This window comes from Vanacampus margaritifer, chromosome 3 (assembly GCF_051991255.1).
Source record: "Vanacampus margaritifer isolate UIUO_Vmar chromosome 3, RoL_Vmar_1.0, whole genome shotgun sequence".
Classification (NCBI taxonomy): domain Eukaryota; kingdom Metazoa; phylum Chordata; class Actinopteri; order Syngnathiformes; family Syngnathidae; genus Vanacampus; species Vanacampus margaritifer.
Window position 1 is genome coordinate 7,675,359 of NC_135434.1, and position 21,027 is coordinate 7,696,385.

General features: G+C 38.1%; 1 protein-coding gene across 6 annotated transcripts in view; it reads right to left on the minus strand.

Moving 5' to 3' along the window:
* Window positions 1–21,027, minus strand: part of LOC144049383 (uncharacterized) — a 58,977-nt gene that overhangs the window by 23,835 nt on the left and 14,115 nt on the right. For 2 of the 6 annotated variants that reach the window (XM_077562274.1, XM_077562272.1), the window contains exons 2-3: window positions 19,576–19,655; window positions 10,018–10,106 (exon numbers count right to left, since the gene is read on the minus strand). The exons of 1 other annotated variant lie outside the window; for it this stretch is intronic. In XM_077562274.1, coding sequence (XP_077418400.1) covers window positions 10,018–10,065 — 48 coding nt within the window. In that variant the 5' untranslated portion in view covers window positions 10,066–10,106; window positions 19,576–19,655. Of the gene's footprint in view, window positions 1–10,017; window positions 10,107–15,644; window positions 15,749–19,575; window positions 19,656–21,027 lie in introns of those variants that run through there. 3 more of the 6 variants (XM_077562275.1, XM_077562273.1, XM_077562271.1) reach the window with 2 other exon arrangements.

Below are 21,027 nucleotides of genomic sequence, written 5' to 3' on the forward strand. Positions count from 1 at the left end.
TTCCAAATATAGTTTTCGCTTAAAGTGGAAACAAGATAAACACATTACAATGAATGGCATGCGGAGAAGTGGCTGTCTTAAAGAGAATATATCGACAGAAGGGAAAAATAGAGCTGAGATTGTGTACTAGGAGGGATGGGATGACTGCGTGGATTTCTAGCACAGCCTCGGTTCAAAAAACGTTTCTACAATTCAGCACCTGCAGCTCAATATAACGCTCCCTTTTCACATATTCCTCTGTGGCACACACGAGGCTCTGAGAAGGGAAGTCAGCCCAGTTTTATTTCATACCTCTGGAGATGTTGCATGAATATGACTCGTGAAGAACTTGCTCTTTTTTTTTTTTGGGGATGCACTTTCCCCCCCAAAATTGTGGCGTTAAAATTCATACTCCTGTATTCAAGCTTTGGAACACTTTACTCGTTCGGGTATGGCATTTTGAAAAGCCTTTGTAGACATGTTCATACATTATCAGAAAAATTGGATCGCAATTTTTGACATTTACGAATGCTATTTATATTCTGTCTGAAGAATTTTTGTATGTCTGCATTTTTTAAACCCTCTTTTAAGAGCAAGTCTCCTTTTCAATCAAGGTAGGATTTAACATGGCATTGCTCATTGTTAAAGCCCTTTATTATAACTTTAATAATATCTTTATATGTCATTATTAAACAGGGTATTATTATATGAGAATTTATAACAAAAGAAGATCAAATCATTTTTAAGTACTATATTCTGTGGAACACAACACACCCTCATATACAGCTAGAATATGGAGTAGAGATTGAAGCAAAGTTTGAGAAAATGAAAGTTAAGTTTCTCCAAGTTCTTTGTGCTTCCTCGACCTTGTATTTCGACGCTCATTGTTAGGTGTACTCGTGTCTGTCCTTTGTCAGTTCCACAAATATCTTCTCCTCAAGGACCATGTAGCAGTGGCTCATTTTCTACAAAATCAATATTCAATGAAGGAAACAGAAGTTGCAAACTACAGATTTGAGTTAAGTTCTGGCAAGTAGCGATTAATGCTTTATTCCTCCTCAGTGCCCTCTTAACAATTATTTCCTATTATATACTCAGACTTTGCTTTGTAGTCTAAATAGCTCATAATTGAACCATTTCATCTTTATATTTTCATTCACCAGTTTAAACACTTGTTGAGATTTTGAATTTTTCCAAAATGTTTTAGAGATCAAGTTGTTCATGAAGAGATCCTTAAATGAAATTCTGGGACACAGTACATCCTTCCAGAACAGCGTGCTGCCCTGTGCAATGATTTGACTTGTCACTTTGCCAATCTGCACGAGTGGAAGGATAAGTTAGAGCCTGGGGAGGAATAAAGCCCCTCTTACCATGACCAAAGGAGAATTTAATGATCCCACCAAGAAATGATAGGGAGGTTGAAAGTCTCCTGCTCTTTGTGCTTGATAGAGCGACTCCAATGAGATTGATTCCCATCTACTCTACTACTTATAGCAATCACACGGAGTCTATATTTGACAAGCGCCCTTGCTTGAATACATTTCCTGCCTTCTGAACATAGATAGTTTATCCTTCTTTTTTCCTGCCAGGTGAATCAAGACGGTTTGCATGAATTAAAGAAGGAATAATAACCAAGTGTCTATTGGGGCCACTAGCATACATTATTTCCAAGAATCATTTCTGGATGACTATAGCCTTGAAATATGAACTGCAGAAGATTCCAAGTCATGTATATCTTGAGAACTGTCTGTGTTTCCCCCATATTTGCACTGGTTCCCACAGAAACATGCACTTGGTCTTTGAAGGGTCATGTAGGGACTCTCAAAACAGTGAATGCCTAAAATAGCATAAGAATGATCATACTAAAACTCTTTTACTGTCAAACGTTATCCAAAAAGACAGCTACTAGCCGGTTTCGATTATATTCACTCATCTTTCAAGGCAAACAGAATCTTGTATGCTATGACTACATAAACATGGTGGATGCCATATGAAACATTGGGTTCCATTCTCTCATTAGAAAACAAAAGTATGACTATACCTTATTCTGTTCTTTAGAAATCACCATTTGAAAATAGGTAATTTGAGTGACACCAAGCTAAAATGGAAAACATAAGGAGAAAACTTTTTGTGAAAAGATACGTTTTCTGTGACTTTGACACTAATATTTTTTTTGTTTTAGTGATGTTCTGTGAATTAGATTCACTGTGACAAACGCTCATTCAAAACATCCTTGAAAACGTTGCATTTCCTAAGATCCGCCATGTTTTCATGTAATTTGATCCACGGAAGTCCATTGAAAAGACATGCAATGCTGCAATCTGCTCACCATAGTTAGTGGGTGTTGTTATTTATTTTTTTCAACTCATTCATGAAACCAGAGCTGCACAAGACGTTGCGATGCCCATTGAAAAAAACAAAACACATAGTTAACGTCAATTAACGTTATTGGCAGGAAAAGAGTGAAGGAACAGAAGGCAAACAGGAAACGAATAGTCTTTTTTTTTTTTTTTAATTTATTTATTTATTTATTTTTTCTCTGGGAGGAAACGAATAGTCTTATGGTCAGAACTATGTGAGACTGACATGACTTAGCTCCAACACAACACCCTATTCTATCTACATTAACCAAGCAAAATACCGACTCGCGCCGATCATGAAAATAGGACCCAAAGTGCAAAGCTCCTAATTTAGAGCACGAGCTTAATGCAGACTTTGCTAGCTTTTAATTCCCTAGAATGAGAAAAAAATGGCTTGATGGAATATATGCAAATATGCAACTCTCAAGAGAGAGAGAAAAAAAAAAACTCCGTATGAAAGGCCATCACAGTATTGCAGTCGGTGGGATGGTACCACTATCTTCCCAGTGAGGAGTCAACATTTACATGGTAGATTTTTGCTCTAATTTACACATCTGTTTGATCTGCTTCAGCCAAGCATGTTAAAAGCAGCCCTGCTTTTGTACCAGTGACAAACAGACTGATATATTAAGCATATTCAGCAATACATCATTAGACTGCCCCTTCCTTCTAATTAGTTAATGGAGAGGACATCCATGGAACATCCTCAACACATCGTGTTTCCCAGGGGAATTTTATAAGCTCATCTTAGCTCCCTTTGAGCAATTACTGCACACATGGGCTTTTAATTTCACGATACCGCCTCATAATTTGCAGTCCATGAAAATGTCTTCATCCTGTGACTGTACAAACCTCAAATACAAAACCACTCTGAAGCTGTGCCCACTAGATTATTTTACTTTCTCTTTCTACAGCAGGTCATTGGCTTTCTTTTCCACAGCGCTCCTTTTTAATACTTCAATCCATTCCATATAGATTTTGTCATAAAGCACAATCAATAGCTTCATGTAAGATTTGTGCTTGCTGCTTGAGTTTTGCAGTCCGCCGAGAAAATAAAATGCTTCAAAATAGATGAATGTTACATTTGTATGGTGAAAATATTTTGGTACATTGGATTGAATATTTTTATCCACACTTAATACTTAATTTCATTTAATAAACAAATTATATGGACTAGGAGTGGACATGAAAAATTGAGTATTATTTACACATAGATAATTTAGTTTGTAATGTTCTATCAGCAAGATAATGTTGCTCCGTTTTGAAGCAATGATAAACATCCAGAAGAAAAGATAAATGCCTAAATGGGTATGGACTTTGAAACAAGAAGTAAACTGCACAAGGCAAAAGTTTATAAAATACAACAACCACAAAGTTCTAAATATTAAATAATATACAGTACTTAGCAGTGAATGTTGTCTCATGATACAATATCAAAACCCCAGCATATTGAATTTGGATACAAATGCTGTTTGTGTCCAAGTATGTGGAAATTGTGAAAGTTCACTTATAAATAACTCCTTTATGTCATGTTTTTTAAAAAAAACTGTAAAAATGTTTTTATTTCAAAATCTTCTTTTTTATTTTGATGCCAACATGAGAAGAAATAGTTCGTTATGTATGCCATTTCTATGTTTTCACTCATTTATTTATGTTAGATTTCATATTGTTCTCCATAAAAATATAATTTATCATATTATTAGTGTATTTTGACATAATTGGGAAAATATTGAGCGATTATTTCACAAGTTACTTTGTTATTATCACCCGAGCCGCACATGTTGAACGCTGTCTCTGTTTCTATTAGGGATGTAACGATAACGGCAATATCGTGATATCGCAATATTAAAACTGCCACAATATCTTCATCGTCATGTCACGATATAAAAAGCAGCACATCTGTTAAAAAGAGTCAGGTTGATCTCTATTTGTGCAGTTCTAGCACCCACTGGTGCGTAGTTTTTTTGGCAGTTTAATTTTCACAAGGCATGTTTTGGCCCTTCTATGTTTAAAATACACGCTAATGGTCACATGAAAGGGAACGTAATATGCTTGTGAACTGAGTCATATGTGGAGGAACTGAATGCGTGCGTGCATTAGCATGTAAGTGCCTCAATATTAAGTGTTATTAGAGATTGTAGGTGGTTTATATGTCTTGCTGTTTTGTACAAAAGCACAATTTTTTTAAATTTTTTTTGTATGAGCTCTTTTCTTTCTTTTTTTTTTTTTTTACAATATTCTGACCGTTTTTTATATCACCAACTTCCCCACAATATTGTGATAATAATCATATCATGACTTTCATACCGTGATAATATTGTATGGTGATGTCTGGATATCTTTGCATCCCTAGTTTCTATCACCATGAATCTGCTGTTCTATTTTCACCCATCTATCTTCTTCTCCCCTTTTGCACTAAAAAAGAAAAGAAAAAGAAAAACAGTAGGTGTGAGCTTTCCTTGACTCACTCGCACCCCAATTACCTGCAGGCAGTGTCAGGCCCAGATCCTTGTAGTGTCCTTGGGTTGTGACATTTTCCCATTTTAGTTCTCGCTCAGATTTAGTGGACTGGAGAGGGGGTTGCTGAGCAGAGCACTTTATAAATACATCTTCTAGCGATTACGGTGACCATTCTCTTTGAGCATGAAGCTGAGAGTAGGCGTGATGGCTTCATCCCTTGAGACACCGTGCTATAGATCAGGGTCCAAATGACTGTTCTAACTCGCACTATCAATCTCAGTTATTGCAAGATGCCGGAAAGAGTTAGAGACACGTTGTGTGATGTCGCGTAATCAATGTGGTGCCAATGACTGCCTGGTAAACAGATATACTGTCGTTCTCCTATTCATACCTGTGGGTGGGGAACATATAATCTAAAACTGCATCTTTTATAGCATTTTATTGTAGGCAGCCTGAGTCTCACTTTTTCAATAATTATGCTGTCTAATCAACATCTTGATATGGCCACACTAATGAAGTTATCTTGGCAAAGGAGAAGTGCACTAACACAAGCAAGTTTTGTGTTATATATTTTTTCACTGTGTGTAATGAAACAATAAATGAGCTCATCACATCTTACTTGCAAATGTATTTATTATTTATTTATATATTATTTTATTGCAATATTTTTTATAATTATTATATTTGTTATATTATTATATAAATATGTATTATTTTTTAAATATATTATTTCATTATATTATTTATTATTATTATATTTATTAGATTATTTTATTACAGTTTGGAAGCTGGGTTTGTTGGACAAACATTCGAGTATGAATGGTAACAAGTTATTTGCACCTTCTCCCATTTAAGTGAAATTGTATTTAACTGTTCTGCATGTAAGTCGCTGGCATGGATGGACAAACAAAGATATTATATGTTTAGTAAAAAAAAAAAAATAATAATAATTTCTTGCAATACACTTATTGATTATAAGCATTGGGATCTCAAAAGTCAACAAACACCATGCGTTCCAGGATGCTAGTTTACCTTCAGTTTATCCAGAATTAAAACTGTTATTGCAATACAAAATAATGAGAACATAAATAATATATTCTTTTAAACTATTCAACCTCCAATGACTCTTGATGTGTAGAGAGGCTTTTAGATTTGCGCCCCCCCGCCCCCTCTCCCAACCCTTGGTGTACCAGTAATATAATGCATCATAAATTGTAAAGGAGTGTTGTTGGTCAGCGGAGCAAATGCTTTGCACTACATTAAGATTGGAATGAGCCAACCAAGTGATTGCCCCAGTTAAAATAAACAGTGCATATGGGTGCACAGATGGGCAAGCTGGCTATCCGAACAATATAGGTACTTGGCAAGAAACCCATGTGTAGGTTATAAATGAGCGTGGGCATCTGGGCTTTAAAAGTTTAGTGACTCATGCGTTTCATATAGTTTTTTTTAGTTTAGATTGCACTAAGGTTTAAATAAAGTTTTTGGAGTCTGGAATTATCTGACAAGCTGTTTAGGCTTGACTTGTGATTACTGTCATGTTATAAATTAACCACATATTGATACTGCTTTCTTGACTGTCATCTTCACAAATGAAAAGATGGAAGGGCAAACAAGTGCACTCCTCAAGTAAATTCAAAAGTGCAAGTCTTTACTTGCCCTGCAGTTGACTGGTGATCACATACAGATAGCTAATTAATAGGGGCTATCAAAAAGTTTAGTCCATTTGAATTATTGCTCAAGTTCTTAAAATTATTCACTCACTGTACTTTTAAGAGACAAATGTTCCTAACGACATAAATATGTACAAATATTATGTGTCTGTAATATGCACATGTTTATGTATGCACAAATAACTATAAAATAAACCCAGGCAAAATATGTTACACTTTCAAATCTACAAAGTAATTCACATGTTTTCATTCATTGTTTCTACAATGCTCACTTGCCTTCCAGCGTTGTAGCTGATATTTACAGGGCAATGCAACAAAGGTTGCATTAGTTGACCTGTGGCTGTTCTTGTCATTAATCATTGACGTTCTGACTGATAGATTTTCAATGAGTTTAGCATGCAGGTCGAGAATTACAGGTTTACAAAAGCTGCAAAATGCATTGAACATGGTCTACATTGTGTATTATATAAATGTGTAAATATCGATTCAGATACAAAGTGCTGATACCACTCGTACTTCTGAGAAACAAAATGCCCCCCCACCCAGAAAAAAAAAAAACCAAGACAATTTTAAAGAAAGTCATCACAATATAAAATGTTTCCTCCAAATTGCATGGAATTTACGGCGATGTTCTATTTTTCTAATTTCGAGTTCCTGATCGTAAACGCCGAGTATGGTACGGGTACTCGCCCATCCCTAGATTTATTTATTTATTTATTTGTGCACAAAATAGTATTACTCTTTAAGAATGTTTTAAAATTTTGGAAAAATGGTAATAAAATGAAAAGAATAAATAGTTGTGTGTCATGATTAATTCATTGAAGCACCTCTTGGTACACCAGGGGGCAGTATAACACAGCCATGCAAACATGAAGAGTTTCACCACTACTGCAAGTGACTCAGTGATCTGCCGTAATGTTAGTCCTTTTTCAAAGAGGATAAAGAATATATGCTTTTGAGTATTGTTATACTGTTTGTCCAGATGGATTATTGTACCGTTTCTGGTCAAATTTCTTCCTTATTTCCAAAACATGAGGGGAGGAATCGGCTTTTACAGGCAGCTAAGCTGCAATGTGTTGCTGTCATTCTCTTGTTCAAAAAGATATACAATGACAAAATAAGTAAAAGTTAAACCAGTATTATTATTTCTTAGTACAAATCATGCCCCCTAACCCCTCCCCATCATATGGGTATCTCCCTGTCATCAAAGCCTGTGCGTGTGCTGTAACCTTTTTCATCTGTTGTTTCAGGCTTCCACAAGGGATGTCAAGTCATTAACATACAATAAAGTACCCTGCTCCCATTTCACAGAGACAGTCCAATTTATTTATTTATTTTTAAATCTCGAGCTTCACAGGTTGTGACCTGCACACAATCACATATTGTCTGAATGTTTGAACATCAGTGGAGAGAAGACATCTACTGGTTCTTTGATGGTTTATCAATGCAAATCTACTATTGTGTTTATGTTATCGTATCAGCTAACAATCGCTACAATTTACATTTTACAATTTCACATGTATGTCATCCTACTAAACCTAAAAATAGATGTGATGATAATGGATAGGTCACTGGATGTTTCCTCATTATGCATTGTTGACATGTCGCCTGTGCATGTTGCTAGAATTAACAGGTTTTGCTTAGAATGAGATATGCCATTCCCTGAGAAATCAAAATAAATAATCAGAATGAGCATTTTGTTATTCTCAACCCTCAAGAGTAAATATAAGTTGAATGGCAAGATTTGACGCAAATTCAGAGGTATTTAACATCACTGCACTTAAACTAGCTTGTGAGGCATCAAACCAACAATTATTGCTAGAACGCTTCAAGCCAGTAAAAAGTACCTGTGCCATCTTAAAATATCCCATTAACTTCTTGCCCTACCCTAACCACCATACAATTCTAATTGAACTTATATTAAAGCATTTATATTAAAGAGGCATAATCCAAATCAGTTAAAAACCTTACTAAAGGGAAACTAAAGCAATTAGAGCAAACTGGACAGTGATACACTTTTACCCTTTGAGTTTACTCTTAAAACCGACTCTCTGTTGAACTCTTCTTTGGACATCCCTCACTACTGTCATAAAGACCTCCCCAGTGATACCACTTTGTTTTTATCCAGAGAACTAAAGCCATCTTGATGCCATTCCAATCTGTGATTACAAACAGTATGCCAGGAATTCTCTTGTGCTTTTTGGGTTGTTGCATTCAACCAACAGGGGAATGTCTCAAAACCAGGAGGTTTAGTTATAAAGTATAAGCAAATAAAGGCGCTGTCATTATAAAGGGAACACAGAGTCTGCAGATGGGGCTTGCAATGAAACTACGCAGTGTTGTTGGTATGGACGTAATTTTTGTTGGGTAAAAATTGTCAGTTTAGCTGTGGACATTAACCACCTCTACTTCCCAATCACCGCGGAATGTCATAATATTCGTTTATGGACTACCGCTGCGGTTTATTGGTGTGCACCTAAGACTCCTCTGCTACTTTCAAATTAGTGGGGAGAACAATAACAGAATTGTGAAATAAATACCATAAATGGATGGTCTGCCCTTTCCAAAAACCAAAAATAAAGTGAGGCAAAGATCAATGAATTCTGGTTGAATAACAAAAAATATTAAAACAAAACAAAGGTCAGTACAGTGATGCCACATATTTATTCTATAGGTTGTGCATAATCTGCATGTTTTTACACGAAGAAAGAAACCATTTGCTGATCTAATAAAATCTGCATTTGTGATCTAAAGTGTTCCATTAAGTCACAGAGCTCAATAATGACTAATGTCTGATATGCGTTATTAGACATTATGTACATTGTGGTGCCTCGAACTGGATGATCAATGCATGAAGACTTTAGTGACTTATGTGGTGGTGTTAAACGCTTTGGCTTAAGGAAACCAAAGCGCACACACAAAAAGGATTTGATTTGCAATACTCTCCAAAAGATGAAATTGATCTAAGTGTGAATAGAACTATAACCACAATGCCAAGAGGGAGGTCAATGTGGGCAAGGTGACAGGAGTACAACAACAAGGCATTTACAGCTACCCGATGAATTCATGTGATAATTTAACGGCATTCCTTCAAGGTCGGTGATTTTGGATAACACGCTTTTAATGAGAAAGCAAACTGAATCATAAATGTTGACATTTGTTGGCTGTGTTAAATTTATGATGTTCAAAATTTGACTGGTCAAGGTATGCCCCCTCCTCTCGCCCAGTCAACTGGGAAGAGGGCCTAGCTCACAAGCGACCCCAATGACGAAAAGTGAAATGGATGGATGTTCCAAAATGTTGCTTTAAGTGATATATATATAATATATTTATACAAATATTACATGGCATACTGTACATGAAAACAAACAAAGCCTAAACATCAGATATTGTCATCTTTGTTGGCAGTTTGTGTTAAACAAAAGACAATGTAGACGTTTAAAGATTCTACAGGTGCTTAGTGGCAGTTTCTTGCTATAGAATCCCCGTGCCGGAACAAACTCCGGTTGTGAATACACCTGGCACACATGCTAACATTAGCTTACCTTGTCACTGCGTCTTAGTTCTGGACGTCGCAGCATTATATATTGCATTCCACGTCCACTGAGCTGCTGTTATTGCTCCGCTCAATTTCCTATTAAGAAAAATTGATGTCATCAACATCTCCCACTTCCTGAAATGTAAATACAAGAGACCCCAATTCTGCTCCCTTGTTAGCCTACTTAATTCCTCTGATGTGTTCGAAGTGGCGTGTTTTTTGTAGCTTCCCGTGGTGCTATTTTGAATTGGAAAACTGACTGCCCAAACGAAGGTGACTTGAGCCACGTTAGAACATTGCATTTTTAGTTCTTTTTTTTTTTCTTTTCTTTCCTTTTTCCAGGAGAGCTCAGTATTGTTCATTCGATTTGACATCATCATTGCTCTCCTTTTTTTTTTTTTTTAACAAATAAATAAAAAAAAAATTATAAATGTGTTTATTTTTTATTATTGTTTATTTTTTTAAATTTTATTTTATTTTGCATTTTTAGTTCTTTTTGCGTTGAGGTAAACACACTCAGTGGTTATGCCCGTGTGAACAATTGAGATTTTCGGTATAATTCCATACTCTAAAGCTGGAAGCAACAACAGTTTAGAGCAATCATTTAAATACATATACAGTAAATTAGTTTTATGCCAACCACAGGTTTAAAAAAAATAGCAAAAAACAAACAAACAAAAACATAACAAAAGTGAACTATATATGCTGCAGATAGACATCTTCAACCCTGCGATGCGATTTGCCCGGCTTGCAGTTCAGTGAAGGAAACCCTGCTGTTTAGGATCATGACCTGAAGAGGGACTCCTCCCTTGGGACATTGAGGATCTTTTGTAGAGATTGAAACATTGCTGTACTAAGAGCTATCCTCCCAGCCCTTAAGCTATAACAGACACCGTAATCCTGTTCACTAGACATCAAGATACAATATTCCTTTGGGTCTTTAGTCACTGGGACATTTCAGTGGGAGCTCGAAGAAAGAGGGGCCATACAAACTAATTTCAAGCACAGAAAAACAGGTCAAAATTTCGCTTCCATTCTGTCATGGGTCTTTAAGGCAAGTGTGATACAAGGCTGTGTCAATGTTTCTACATCAAAAATTGGAATAAGATGTGGCTCAGGTTATTAGGGCTTAGCAGCATGTTGCCTTTAACTCTTTCACTGCCAGACGTTTTCAGAAACGGGTTGTCCCCACTGCCAGCCGATTTAAGCATTTTGAGTGATCTTTCAAGGTCCACAGAAAATGTTGTGTTTGGACTATGGAAACACACATACTACCAAATGAAAGATTGGACTCTCATCTTTCATCAGAAAAAAAAAGTTTGTTTCTACCTTATTCCGTTCTTCAGTAATCAACAATAGAAAATGGTTACTTTCACCGAAATTCTCTGTTTTGAAACAAAAAGAGTAGAAAAAGAGCTTTTTGTGAAACGATGTTATTTCATGCACTCTAGTGAATTGTACACTTCTTTTTGTCCATGAATGATGCCACAAACACCTAAATAGTGCTTTACTTCTGTAAAACGCTTTCACCAACAATGAAAAAGTGTTTTTTGATTGCAAAATACGTTTATTTCCATTCAACAGTGTAACAATTTGACAAAACAATTTTGCAAACTATTTACAAATGTGTGCAACTGTGGTACTACTTACAATTATGTGGATGTTTCAAATACAGTTTTTCCTTTTGTAACGCTCTCCTGCGTGCAAGGAGACGCCAGGACTCGCACAACAGTTTACTTTCACTTTCGCATTGGTCCGTTTTGCGTGCAAACGTTACACTTTCTTGACGGGCTTTTTTTCCGGGGAATAAAAAGCAAGTAGCAGACTGTACACACTTCCTCCGATGAATATGCATTGGACTCGGGGCACTCTCCGTCGTCCGATCGAACGTCCGCCTGTGCGTGCTCGGTTGCGCGCCGCGTTACGACACCGTCATAGCCGCCGCGTTAGCGGTTCCAATTTTGCCGTCAAGCTCGGATTCACCTTCATCATCATCGAGGATGATCACCGTCGTCATCAATGTACTATTTTAGCGTTGGTCGATGCCTTTCGTCTTGTAAGTGTAGAGCTGCTTGCAAACGCTCGCCATTGCCCGTTCCCTCCTCCATCTAGCTCCATCTAACGTCTTCTACTGCCGCGTCAATGCTTCCCAACCACGGAGTCACCACCCTCATCTTCATCATCGATGATGATCATCGTCGTCAACAATGTGCTCTTTCAGCGATGCTTTTGGTCTTTGAAAAAAACGGCTCGGGCGTGAGCTCCTCGCGACCGGCCGCCATTTTTCCTTTGTCTTCCATTCTCATCTCCTGCTCGACGCTCTAGCTCCGCCTCTACTGACGCCCACCCGATCTTGTCAAAAGAGAGTCATCGCTGCCCTCTAGGGGCCAAAAATATTCATTAGGCACAACAGACAGGCTGGAAACTTTCACCAGACATGCGGAAGGGTTTCCTCTACCCGTTTCAAAAAAAAAAAAAAAAAATCATTGGATGACGTCTTTTGACGTCATTGGCAGTGCTCCGTAGGTTTTTACTTGACGTCTTTAAACGTCAGTGGCAGTGAAAGAGTTAAACTATCACAAGCATTTTCACAGAAGTCAAGAGGTGCCTGTGCAGGGCTAAAATAAGCACCCTGGTGAAGAAATGATCTGCACACTAGAGCCTGGTAAGCAACACCGACATATTCATGTATATCATATGAGAATACAGAGCAGGATACAATAAAGGCCCGAGACTCATTAACGCTCTCTGCATGCTGCAGTCATTTGTTTTTAGATGATGTAAAGCTACATCGTGTGATTAGCATATAGGCACTGCAGATTGAATCATTTTTAAAACGTGCTATTATAAGAATAGGCCCACTCGCTACCCCGGATTTGAGATCACATGTGGTGTTGTTTAATTGTACCTTGATTGCTTTTCCACTTGGGGATTTTGTGACTAAAATAATAGATCAGTTTGATATTTTCATAAATAAAACCAATGCGATGTAAGTCTTGATTTGATTTGTTTGCAGTTACGGCACAAAAAATGTCTCTTACTTGTTTTTCTATCAATCCATTCTCTCTACGCCTTATCGTCACCATCTACAATTAACAAAATGTTTCAATGTCAGTTCAATACGGTGAGCTCCTAAACTGGCTCTCTCTCAAACACATTCAAAAGCATAATTACTGTTTGGGTGAAAGAAAACACTTTCTCTGCTTTTCAAGCAAAAATCATGCATTATTCATAAGTCTGCTACAGCAAATGTTATTTTTACTCAGGAGTTTGCAAGGGATATAGTTCTGTTTTGATGGATGCTGGTGAGTTAAATGCTCATCATCTATTCACTCTGTGCATCACAATTTATAGTCCCAAAACAGTTTTGTTTCTGGACAACGGCTTTGTTTTCAACGTGAACATTTTTTGAATCACTCAAAACTAGACCTTCAACTTTCCAGAGACTTTGTGAATTTATTAGTGATACATATATATATTGTTCAAGGGTGTGAAACGGCTTTTTAAGAAGTTATTTTAATCTTAAGGTCACATAAGCTCTTTGTGTGATACACCCCGATAAGTAATGATTTATTTGAGCATATACATAGCCTACACGTTTCAAATAGCCTGTGAATAGATAACTGAGCTGCAAAGCGTAGCAGTGTACCGATAATTCATCATTAGTCTGACAAGAACGGAAAGAAAGGGGTAGAGGAAAGGTTGATGAAAAGAACATTAGTTTCTATTGATATTTTACCCCCCGCCCCTTTTTAGAGGCTTTCATCAAAACGACAAGTTTTAATGTGTATCTTTGCACTTTGAATCATGTCAATAAGAGGTATTTGTTTAACCGCAACACAAGATACAATAGGTCATCTAAAGTGTAAAGATGCTAAATTTAGGACTGTACCTAATTTGTCTGGAAAAAAAATAAGAAGAACAGATGTAAAGATTTGAGGGGTGGAAAAGTGAAGAATGTGGATCGACTGTTTAACAATGTGCTTTGTCATTTATCAGTTATTTCTTCATTATTATTATTTGATGTATGTTTGGTATGGTATGTTTACAGTCTTCACTATTACACTTATTTGGCATAGAATGGTAGAAAATGAGATGGCTGAGGTCTGCCACTAGCATAATAAAGCTTTTTCCTTTATTAACAAGCACTTGGTGGCACAAGGTACAGCTCGGTATTATCACAGCATCTACTATATTCTCACCAAGTCTTCTGAGGTAGAGTGCAAAGGTCTGCAAATAAATACTGTACTGGGCAATGGCAACCACCCATCAGGGCATTCATGGAAAATTTCACAGTCACAACAGAATCAGTCCCAGGGTTACGATAGATTCCAAATGGACTCTTAAAGCAAGTGGAGGGGATGTAAACATGACAAATCAAGATCTATGAGGCTAAGGAAGAGAAAGCTTTTACATCATACAGCCTTCCCGACCACCACAGAGAATCCCTTCAAGGGCTCTTATCAAGGTTTTCGACAGCTCTCTGAAATATACTACAATGTCTTTCCAGTTGCATTGAGCTAGTTGGATGGATGAATTCTGTGGCCATTCTGGAAAACCCAAAGCTTGGGTTTGCCAATATGGTATTCTTCCCAGGATCCTGCAGCCCTGCCTCATCTGTTGTATCTCTACGGTCAAGACCTCGGAGAGGAGGGTCAGAAAGTATCATTGCTTGGGTTACCAGCGAGCTAGAGCAGCATCAAACGCCTCTTGGAGGAAGAATTCAAGGTCTCCAGATCTACAGAAGTGGTGGAGTACAGGGACTCAAGCGATCCTGAGGTTGCAAATGCTGGCAACCGACTACAAAAAGTGCAGGGTGGAGGATAGTATCCAAGAGAAAGAGGCAAGGATCAGCCGCACATGTTTTTTTTTTCCTTCTACAAGATATCCATCCATCCATCCATCCATTTTCTTGGCCGCTTTTCCTCACTAGGGTCGCGGGGGTGCTGGAGCCTATCCCAGCTGGCTTCGGGCAGTAGGCGGGGTACACCCTGAACTGGTTGCCAGCCAATCGCAGGGCACACAGAGACGAACAACCACACTCACATTCACACCTAGGGACAATTTGGAGTGTTCAATTAACCTGCCATGCATGTTTTTGGAATGTGGGAGGAAACCGGAGTACCCGGTGAAAACCCACGCAAGCACGGGGAGAACATGCAAACTCCACCCAGTAAGGCCGAAGCCCGGACTCGATCTCACGTCCTCTGCACTGGGAGGCGGACGTGCTAACCAGTCAGCCACCGTGCTGCCCCTTCTACAAGATATATTAAACAAATATACAAATGAGAGCTATTCAAAGACTTGCATTCATAATTCAAGTGATTTCTCTGCACTGCTGATGTAAAGATAATGAGTACATTTGTCAGCATGCCATACTGTTTGATAAGGTACAGGCGATAACCACACAGGGGCACGTTCCCTTCAGTAGTGCTAGCGAAAAGCAGGTCTATTCTATGGATTTTGCTAATAGGCCCTCTCCGGAATTCACCTGGCTACTATGAATTTGCATCTCATCAAATGTATCATCCCAGCAATTGCTGAGAAGGAATCCAATACTGCATGTGGCATTGGATTTAACACCTCAGTTTTTGTTTTATTTGTGAATGAGAGCATGAAAGCCAATTTACTTACTGTGCAGCATTCAACCAAGTCAAAGAGTTTGTTTTTCCACAGAAAAGAGATCATTGGTTGGATGATGAGCACTGCTGGGGTCATGGGAGATAAAATGGCACTGAGGTACACTGTCATTAAGATCTTGTCAAGGGCTAAGCCTCTGCCTCTTGATCAGTGTTAGTTCATAGTCACTGCGGTGTTTTTGCTGCTTATTTCCTAAGAGAAAGAAACAAAGGAAGAGTTTTACTCTCCTTTCATTACGGTTAAAGGGGTGCTTGGGATTTCTCTTTTTACCCAAGGTTAACAAAACATGCATTTCAATAAGCTATTTGATCTACTGATCGGTTGTTAACTGATTGTGTTATTACTAAAGATGGTAATGTGGCATTGGTTATTTATTGAACACACTCAACACTCTGATTTATTAAACAGACTGGTAAATAACATAAACAAAATTAAGGAGGAATGCAATATGTCTTTTTTTGTTTGTTAGGAAAATACGATAGATACGATACTCCGTATATGAAGCAAGCCAAGACAAATTAAGACAAGCATAAACCTTTTGACCACTTATTTGAATTACATGCATTGCCTGCCGTCCTAAAACCAGTACTGAATACTGATTCTTGGCCCGACTAGTACTGAAAACTGAGTCGCAGTGGTTGCTGATGCACTAGGCTAAGATCATGCAAACAACATCTTGCGGGTGCAGCTCATCTTGGCCCCAAGGTGGACGAGCCCCCAGGACGCAAAAGCCAGGGACTATCAGAACCGCGGCACAGAGAAGCCTCATCTGGTGTTGGCAAAGCGTACAGGCACAATGTTAAGGCGCTGGGCGGGCAGGCCCCCAAGGAACCACCAGAATCCGTTCGAACAACATCTGTTTTGGAAGTTGTGGTTGGAAGTACTATTATAGTGTCTGAAAGTTGAGTTTGAAAAGTTTGCAGATCATTTTTGACTTCTCAATACAGACGCTCCCCACCTTACGAACGAGTTACGTTCCGGACGATCGTTCGTAAGGTGAATTTGTTCGTAAGTTGCTTCAGTGCTATATTTTGTATTATAATTTATGTTTAAAGCCTATATAAGTATATTGAAGGTTTTTATAAGTATGTTTAAGGCTTGTACAAGTAACCTGCATTGGTTTGTACTGAAAAAAACGTTTAATAAAATGGAGAGAATACGTACAGTACTGTACTGTACTACGTATGTTAGAGAGAGAGAGCGAGACACACAGTATGTACATGTACGTAATAAGATAAATAAAATGAAGTTTAACTTACTTTTGGAAGATGTACTCGATGCTTAAGGAGATGATGGAGGAGGAGGAAGAGGAGGATTTTATATCATGAAAGATTCTTCGTCGTCGCTGGAATCGGCTTTAAAAGTTATTTCCTGCTTCATGGGGACCGGCGTTTTCTTCCTCCTCCTCCTCGACACGTTGCTCAGCCTCCAATGAGCTCTCACAGCGCCAATCGTCGGTATTAGCGGCGGAAAGAAGCACTACGCGCAATACAAATTCTAACTTACAGCATCTCTTTCCGAACATTTTTCGACATACTGTACGCGCAGAAATGTTCGTATGTACCGTTGTCCGTAACTCGAATGTTCGTAAGTAGGGGAGCGTCTGTACTCATAATACTGTACTGTCATTTAATTAAGAAGTTTGAAGGATGTTTCTAGTGACAGAATGATGAGATGATGAAGGCTTTTATACGTCAAAGTGTGAGCTTAGAAATAGTTTTAAATCTGCAAGTTGAGAGAGGTGAGTTGGTAAGAGAAGTGGATGTTTTATAGATGTTTTTTTTATTTTTATTGTGGTTAGAATGCCAGGTGGCTGCATCTGTTCTAACGCTACTTTACTTTTGAGTAAATTTTAGTAAATGCTGCAGCTGGCTTGATAAAGAATAATAGAGGAAAATTGTTCTAATTTTACCTTCTGTAATGTCTTGTGGGATAATTTTGGCTTTTTTTTGTCATTCCAATATAACTGTGTTGTTAATGAAGTGAGTGTTTGGAATTATTTATTAGTGGGACAGGTGGGAAGGAGTGAAAATAAGTGGTTAACATGTTGTAGGATTTTATGTTGACAGTTGCCGTGCGACCAATTCAACTATTCTTACATTTAACGTTGTCTTCTATATCTTTGATAAGAGGGAAAAATTGAGACTAAATAGGTCAGATAGCCTGGGGGAAATGTTAATGTCTGGATATTTTATATTATCAGTGCAAATAGAAAATGAGGGGTTTGTGTCAGGATGCCACGGTTCATTTGTCAACGGTAAAATAGTAGATTTATTCTAGTTTATTGCATGGCCTAAAACTGTAGAGAAAATTAAAAAAGTTAGATTCCTGTAGTGAATTGGAGAGATTTTGTAAGTAATAATTCCTCTGCAAAAAGATTACATTTGTGTTCTGACCAGCCCCGATCCCTATAACTTTTTGCGTTAAACGTATTGCTGTTTTGAAAGGTTCCGTATATATTGCAAAAAGAGATAGGGAGAGTGTCTGGTCCCATTATTGAGTGTAAAAGTGAGTGAATTGATTCCATTTATAATAACTGTAGCTTTGGATGAGTTGTATACTGTTTGAATCCAAATCCAAATCTAAATTGAATTTAAACTTGAATAAACGCTTATATTCCCCTTTAGCTGTTTGAGAAAATGTACAGTTGTCAAATGGCCATCACTATCCCCGAGAGGTGTTTATCAGACTCTCTGTGCTGCCGTGCAATTTCATAATAATAAAGAATATGGAGGATGACGGGGTCAGACGCTTGCAAAACTAGAAACTCTAAATAATTTAAATCGTCCATGTCCTCTATGCTCATTTCTTTCAGACTGACTTGAACATTCCCATTCATCACTCATATTGAGCTACATAGTCTTTTTCCACTGTGTGATGAAGCAGAATGATTCCATGTGCAGCTAAAATAGTTCCTTCAGCATAATCGCTTGGCCTGTGACTGTGCTATGAATGTGGATCATCAACCCTCTTCGCTTTCCCTTTTATCTATTAAAGTAACTATTTTAACTAAGTCATTAAATTCCATTTTTCCTTACACGGCACTGAAGATTGGCATTGACAAGATAGTGCAGACACATTTAAACAATGACTCTGTCAAAATAGTTTTGCAATTTTGGGAAGAATAGGAAGGGCTAATATGAAGTCAAATTCAATCAGACTCAATTTATGTATTCAGTGATAAAAATCAAGGTGTGCTTCAGCAGAGCAGTGCTAGCGTTTCACACACTTTCACAGCGTACCAACCTTATATAAAAACGAAATAAGTTTGCAGTGGGGAAATTGTTTTTTTCCTCCTTATTATTGTCATTTGTTTAGATAATGTTGACACCAACAAATAAATAGACAATGTTTGACTCTGGGGTCCAACTTTCCAATTTACTGGATTGCATCCATAAGTCCTTATTGTGTAACTTGTTCTTTTTTTTTGCTGTATTAATCATAAATGCTGTGTCTACATTTATTTTATGAACCACTTACATTAGATTAAACAATAAAGTACACCGGCTGAGGAATTTCTCTTTGGTTTATTAACAACCAAAATACAATCCCAGTCAGGCATTGCTCTTAGAAGTTTTCTCTAGTTTCCCATAACTATAAAACAAAAACAACATCTGGCCTTCAGTGTAGATGAGTGGTGATGTTGGCAAAAACAGGTGATCCAAATGACAGAAAACATCCAAGAGCAGTTGAAGGTACTATCCTTTAAATTCACAGATGTTGTATGGATGCAATATTACTAACGGAAGGAGAAATATGATAAGGTGGAGTGAGGGCTGCGGTCATCACACATTTCACAAGAACAAATGTCCTCTGAGAGACATTTTTTTCATAAAAAAAACATTTACTTCACTTTGTACAACCACATCACGCACAAGGCTGGGACAGAAAAATGATACCGGAGCAAAAGGAAAAGAAAACCTACGTGTAATGAGTCACACTGCCCCGGGTCACAACAACCGTGTTGCTCTTCTCAGTGGCTCGCAGCTTCGCCAACCTTAGACCCTTAGAGCGTGTACAGAGAAAAGTGAACATGTTAACTGAAAAAAATTACCTTTGAACCATTTGGGTATTGTAAAATTAGACGAAGAAGTCACTGCTTTTACATGTTTGATGTAGACTCAACAACCTTACAAAAATACGGTGGCAATGTTTGTAAGGAAACAGGAAATCACTTAAATAGTTTGCTCTCATTGCCAAAAATTCACTGATATCTAAAATGTTCCTGCGAACCACAGCCACAGAGAGCATTTCACTAAAGGTGCAAATCTGACAGTTGGTTGGATTCATAAAGGTTGCCCTTATAGACATTTCCTCAAAATTGATCATTGTCGTGCAGTGAAATAATAGGGCAAATATCCTTGGGCAAGTTTGAACGATTTTTTTTCAGTGTTGGAAAAGCAAACTAATAATTTACTGCTTCTCCTGGGTTTACACCTGTGAAATGTTGGAAGTAAAACTTGTAAGGAGTACTGACAAGCATAGAAACAACAAGGAGAGACAAAAATAGAAATATCTGTCTATCGCTTCTGCAAGCTGGGCCAGATTGCAGTCGATCTCCTTAGAGCCCGTCTCATCTCTTGCCTTCCCGTTAGGTGGCCTGGGAACAATTTGTCAAGTCATTTTTCCATGTCATAGCTATAATTTGGCCCGACAGTGGAGCTGTTTGCTGGAGAGCTGGTGTGCCATGTATTGAGGTTTTCCGTTGTGCCGAGTCAAAGATGAAACGTGTGTTCTGCTCATAGTGATGATGCAAAGCTTGAAGCATTCATCTATCAAAATTCAATAGCGCTTGTTCTCGTTAGCATCCCAGTTGAGCTGGAATTTGGGTGAGAGGCGAGATACCCTCTGGACTGGAAATGTAACCTCAAGCCTACACCCACAGACCATTGTCAGAATCAGATTTATTGACCAAGTACAGTGGTACCTCGGCTCACGAACGCTTCAGCTCACGAACTTTTCGCCTCACGAACATTAAATTCGCGAGCATTTTGTCTCGGCTGACGAACTAGTTTTCGGCGGACGAACCAAATCACGCGACACGAGAAATCACGAGAAGCTGACGCACGCTCACGGCGTCCCAGTTCGTCGCCCTCTTTGTTTGAGTGCGGACGTGGTTTGTGTTCGGTAGACATTTTGGATCATTTTGGAGTACTTTTGGAGTACTTTTGGAGTGTACTTTTGCTACCATGGGACCGAAAAAGACCGCACAAAAGGCTAGTGTTAAGCCTAAGAAGACATTGAAGAAAATTACGGTCGAGCAGAAGAAGGAGATCATCGACAAACACGAACGAGGTGCGCGTTTGTGTGACTTAGCGTCCCAGTACCAGTACGCTAAGTCTACCAACAGGTGTCAATTAAGAGGTTTTTAGTCAGC